This window comes from Megalopta genalis, unplaced genomic scaffold (genome assembly GCF_051020955.1).
Source record: "Megalopta genalis isolate 19385.01 unplaced genomic scaffold, iyMegGena1_principal scaffold0095, whole genome shotgun sequence".
Classification (NCBI taxonomy): domain Eukaryota; kingdom Metazoa; phylum Arthropoda; class Insecta; order Hymenoptera; family Halictidae; genus Megalopta; species Megalopta genalis.
This window is the reverse complement of record NW_027476164.1, coordinates 171,355-175,598: the sequence shown is the minus strand read 5'-3', so window position 1 is coordinate 175,598 and position 4,244 is coordinate 171,355. Positions and strand designations below refer to the sequence as shown.

The 4,244-nt window shown below is 47.7% G+C and overlaps 1 protein-coding gene across 1 annotated transcript; it reads left to right on the top strand.

The window, feature by feature from the left end:
• The first annotated feature begins 1,912 nt into the window (after positions 1 to 1,912).
• Positions 1,913 to 2,851, top strand: LOC143262186 (uncharacterized). The gene has a single exon (XM_076528052.1). It carries the CDS (start codon positions 1,913 to 1,915, stop codon positions 2,849 to 2,851), a length of 939 nt encoding a protein of 312 aa, XP_076384167.1.
• The last annotated feature ends 1,393 nt before the right edge of the window (positions 2,852 to 4,244 follow it).

Sequence of the window (4,244 nt, the reverse complement as noted above, 5' to 3'; positions counted from 1 at the left end):
AAAGTTTAGTCCCAACCGTCGCTGGTGTAACGCTGACCTTTCCCGCCCCACTCTCAGTCCCTACAAGAGATAAGACGCGGGTATAAGTAGGGAGCTAATTATGCACGCATCAGTGATTGATTGACATTACAATCGGTAATCCGGAGGTGCATATTGTGCGCGGCGGACAAGGTCCCAGACCGGTGTGAATTAATTTGTGGAATATTGTAAAATAAAAGACACGCTGAAAAGCCATAGCTTTCCAGCTCCTTTAAAAAAAACAAGTGCTTCAAACCCTGCGTAACAGCTGGGACGATATCTCAGGCCCCAGGGGACCTCCCGACCACGCAACTACGCGACACCCCCCTCTCCTAGACAAGGCCCGTGTAGGACGATACGAGAGGGTGGCGACAAAACGTTTAGAGGACACTGATTGGAAAATCGTAATATTCGCGAAAAACCAATCAGTGCATCCCGGCGTGGAGGTGAAGGTTCCTTCAGGAATCTCAAGTGGGGGTAACCTGTATAAAACAACGCGACCAGTCGGGGTGCGGCTCTCTCTCTCTCTCTCTCTCTCGCTCTAGCTCTAGCTCTCGAGTACATTACAGTCGGTGATAAGGGGTCGTGCATTCGGGCAGTCAGTGAATCGGACACTCTCTCGAGTTCACACGGAGTCGTTCGAATCGTTCGAGTCGTTCATCCGGAGTCAATCGGACAGACTCTTTCGGGCACTTCGTCAATCTTCACGACCACGACGCGGCCGATCGGGCAGGAACCACACCGACGGAATAGTGGGAGATTGCAATTCGGCTCAGTATCAACCGTTACATTGATACTTCGAGCCAGATCACGAGGTATTCCGTAGAATCCTCATCCGTGGCATAAATTCGCTAACGAGCGAACGCAATCGCGGGTCGAAAAAGCTCGACTCGCTTCGCACACACATTTTTGGTCCTTCGAGCCGGATCCGCGACACATTCTGGTCCCTCGAGCCGGATAAGTGCGAAACAGATTGTTGCATCAGCCTAAGAATAATCAGAACCGCGCGGTTCCATTTAACTCACCCACGAGGTCAAAGAGGCCCGACGAATTCCAGTCCTCATCACCACAATGACTCGCGGCTTCTGAACTCCGACGGGAATACAGAACCACCACACCTACATTGCAAACACGATAACAAATGAACTCTTAGTCACAGCACAGGTTTCCATCTTGAACAATCAGACTCAACCAATCCAATGCCGAACCTTAATCGACACATGCGCAACCACTAATTTCATGAGTGAATCTCTCGCAAAAAGACTCGGACTTCCACATAATAAATGTTTATTTCCCATTGGAGCTGTCAATACCATGACGACCTACGCGAAACACGCGGTTACGGCTACCATCAAATCTCGAATTAGCAACTATCAACGGACGTTAACATTCCTCGTTATCCCGACCATTTCATCATGCAGTCCCGGTCAAACAATTGACCGATCTCGCATAAGCGTGTCAAAAAATCTTCTTTTGGCCGACCCAAGTTTCCATCTCTCCGCTCCAGTCGATCTTCTCTTGGGCGCTGGGGCAGCTCTCTCTATCTTAAGCATTGGACAGATCAACCTTTCACCTCCCAATGGTCCAGATCTGTACATGCAAAAAACTCGACTAGGATGGGTAATCGGGGGGAGTGCCCCTGCTACTCACCCCATTATTTACCACATCACGTAGTGATGAAAACTACGAGCCTAATCACCAAGTTGCGAGTAGTATTCGATGGGTCAGCAGCTACGACGTCAGGAACTGCCCTCAACGACACACTGCTTACTGGGACAAAAATCCAAGACGATCTTCTGTATATTTTACTTAGACTCGACAATCACCAATACGTATTGACAGGTGACATCGAAAAGATGTACCGTCAATTTCTCGTCCGTCCAGAAGACCGGAAATGCCAACGCATCCTTTGGCGCGACAGTACCGGAATCGTGAAAACATTCGAATTAAACACGTCACATTTGGACTCTCCGCAGCACCATATCTTGCGATTCGATGCCTCACACAGCTTGCGCAAGACGAGGGACATCAGTTTCCCAAAGCGGCACAGGCATTGACCCGGGATTTCTATATCGACGACGCGATTACGGGGGCGTCGACTCTTGATGAAGCTCTCTCATTACGGGAAGACTTAACAAACCTGCTAAACACAGCAGGGTTAAACATCCGACAATGGGCGTCTAACCATCCAGCCCTATTGCAAGGTTTGGCAGAGGAAAACCTGAATAAAAGGCCTCAGCTCGGAGAGTCATCCACAATAAAAACGCTCGGAGTTGTGTGGAATTCATCGGACGACTCCATTTCTTACGCGGTCACCACATCCAAATCCATCGGACCCATCACCAAAAGGTCAATAAGTTCCGAAATCGCGAAGATCTACGACCCATTAGGGCTTCTGAGCCCGGTAATCATTGTGGCGAAGATTCTGCTCCAGAAGCTCTGGACCATGGAGGTAGACTGGGACGAGTCACTACCGATGGAGATCCATACCGAATGGATCCAATATTATCAGAGACTACCACTCCTGAACGATGTCGTGTTCCAAAGGAAAACCATCGCTACCGGAGCAAAAGAACTCGAATTGCGCGGTTTTTGTGACGCCAGTGAACGCGCCTTTGGCGCTTGCATATACATGCGTTCAATTGACGAACATGGCCATGTCCATGTCACCATTTTAGTCGCGAAATGCAAGGTCGCACCTCTGAAGACTCAGTCAATTCCTCGCATCGAACTTTGCGGCGCCCTTCTGCTATCATCATTATACCAGACACAGTACGAGAGGCCCTGCAGCTACCAATCAAACATACCACCTTTTGGACCGAATCTACAATAGTTCTCCACTGGCTACAAACGTCCCCACATCTTTTAAAGACATTCGTAGCAAGCAGAGCCGCAGAAATTCAAAGCAAAACCAACGTGGAAAATTGGAGCCACGTGCCTACCACCGATAACCCCGCTGACTTAATCTCAAGAGGTCAAACACCAGAAGAATTCCTACGATCATCAATCTGGTACCACGGCCCAGAATGGCTACACGAAGAACCACCCATTTGGCCACTCTGGGAAGGTGCCGTACCGTCGATAGTTCTAGAGCAAAAAACCGCAATCTGTCTAGCGACAATGCTATCAGACATATCCTTTCTAGAGAGATACTCATCATGGACGAAGATGCAGCGAGTCATTGCATATTGTCTTCGGTGGAAATCATCCAACAAAGTCCAACTTTCTTCGCAGAAGAAATTCGATGCCTCACCAAGAATCAGACAGTGAAGGGTAAATTGCAACAATTGAACCCCTTCCTAGATGATGACAGGATGCTGCGAGTCGGTGGACGCTTAAAGCATTCACCAATGCCCTTCAACCAGGAACACCCCCTAATTCTCCCAAAGGTACGGATTACGTCCGTGATCATTGAAAGCGGACACCGCGCTCAACTACATGCAGGTGTCCAAACGACTCTGTATACCATACGGCGAGATGAAGGACATACCTAATCTTATTGGTCCTACCAAGAAACAAACATCAGAATCCCGTCACTAGCATTGTTGCTGCCTCTACACCATAATCAGTTTATTGGGTTGCAATTCAGATTTAAACATATAGTGCAGTATTGATCGATACCCTCTCTCAACGGGGGGAGGATGTTCAGCCGGCCCGAACCGGCCAAATTGTTTTATTACTTTATTCTTTTCTTGTCCATCATTTGTGCGAGTTACGTACGATAGCCACGTCTCTAGCAATCCGTGCCGTAAAATATCTCACCTTCCGATTATAAGACAAGTACTAAACCCAAGAAATCCGAAGACAATACCTATAAAGGTATTATAATATATATAATATAATATCCATAAGGATATTGCCACTTTCGCCTAGCATGCCAAATTCCAACATTAAGTTCTCCAGTTTCCGTTTACCATTGCCCAGAGTTACGGAACTTCTTGGGATTATTACCTGTCAGAGTCGAACCCGCGAAACTCGCAGACACAAGGCAACGAGAGGATCAACCATCCCCCACAATGTTACTTTCCTGCAACGGGGTCCACGTGGGCGGACTTCGAACCAACTAGACAATCACATCGAAAATAGCATCAACGAATCAGCACACTTTTGAGACAGCACACGTCCACACCGACATGATTTAGCTTCAAATTCATTCGAAACACATTGTTTAGCTTCAAATCCATGCGAAACAAATGGTTTAGCGCAAATACTTGTGATATAAATGA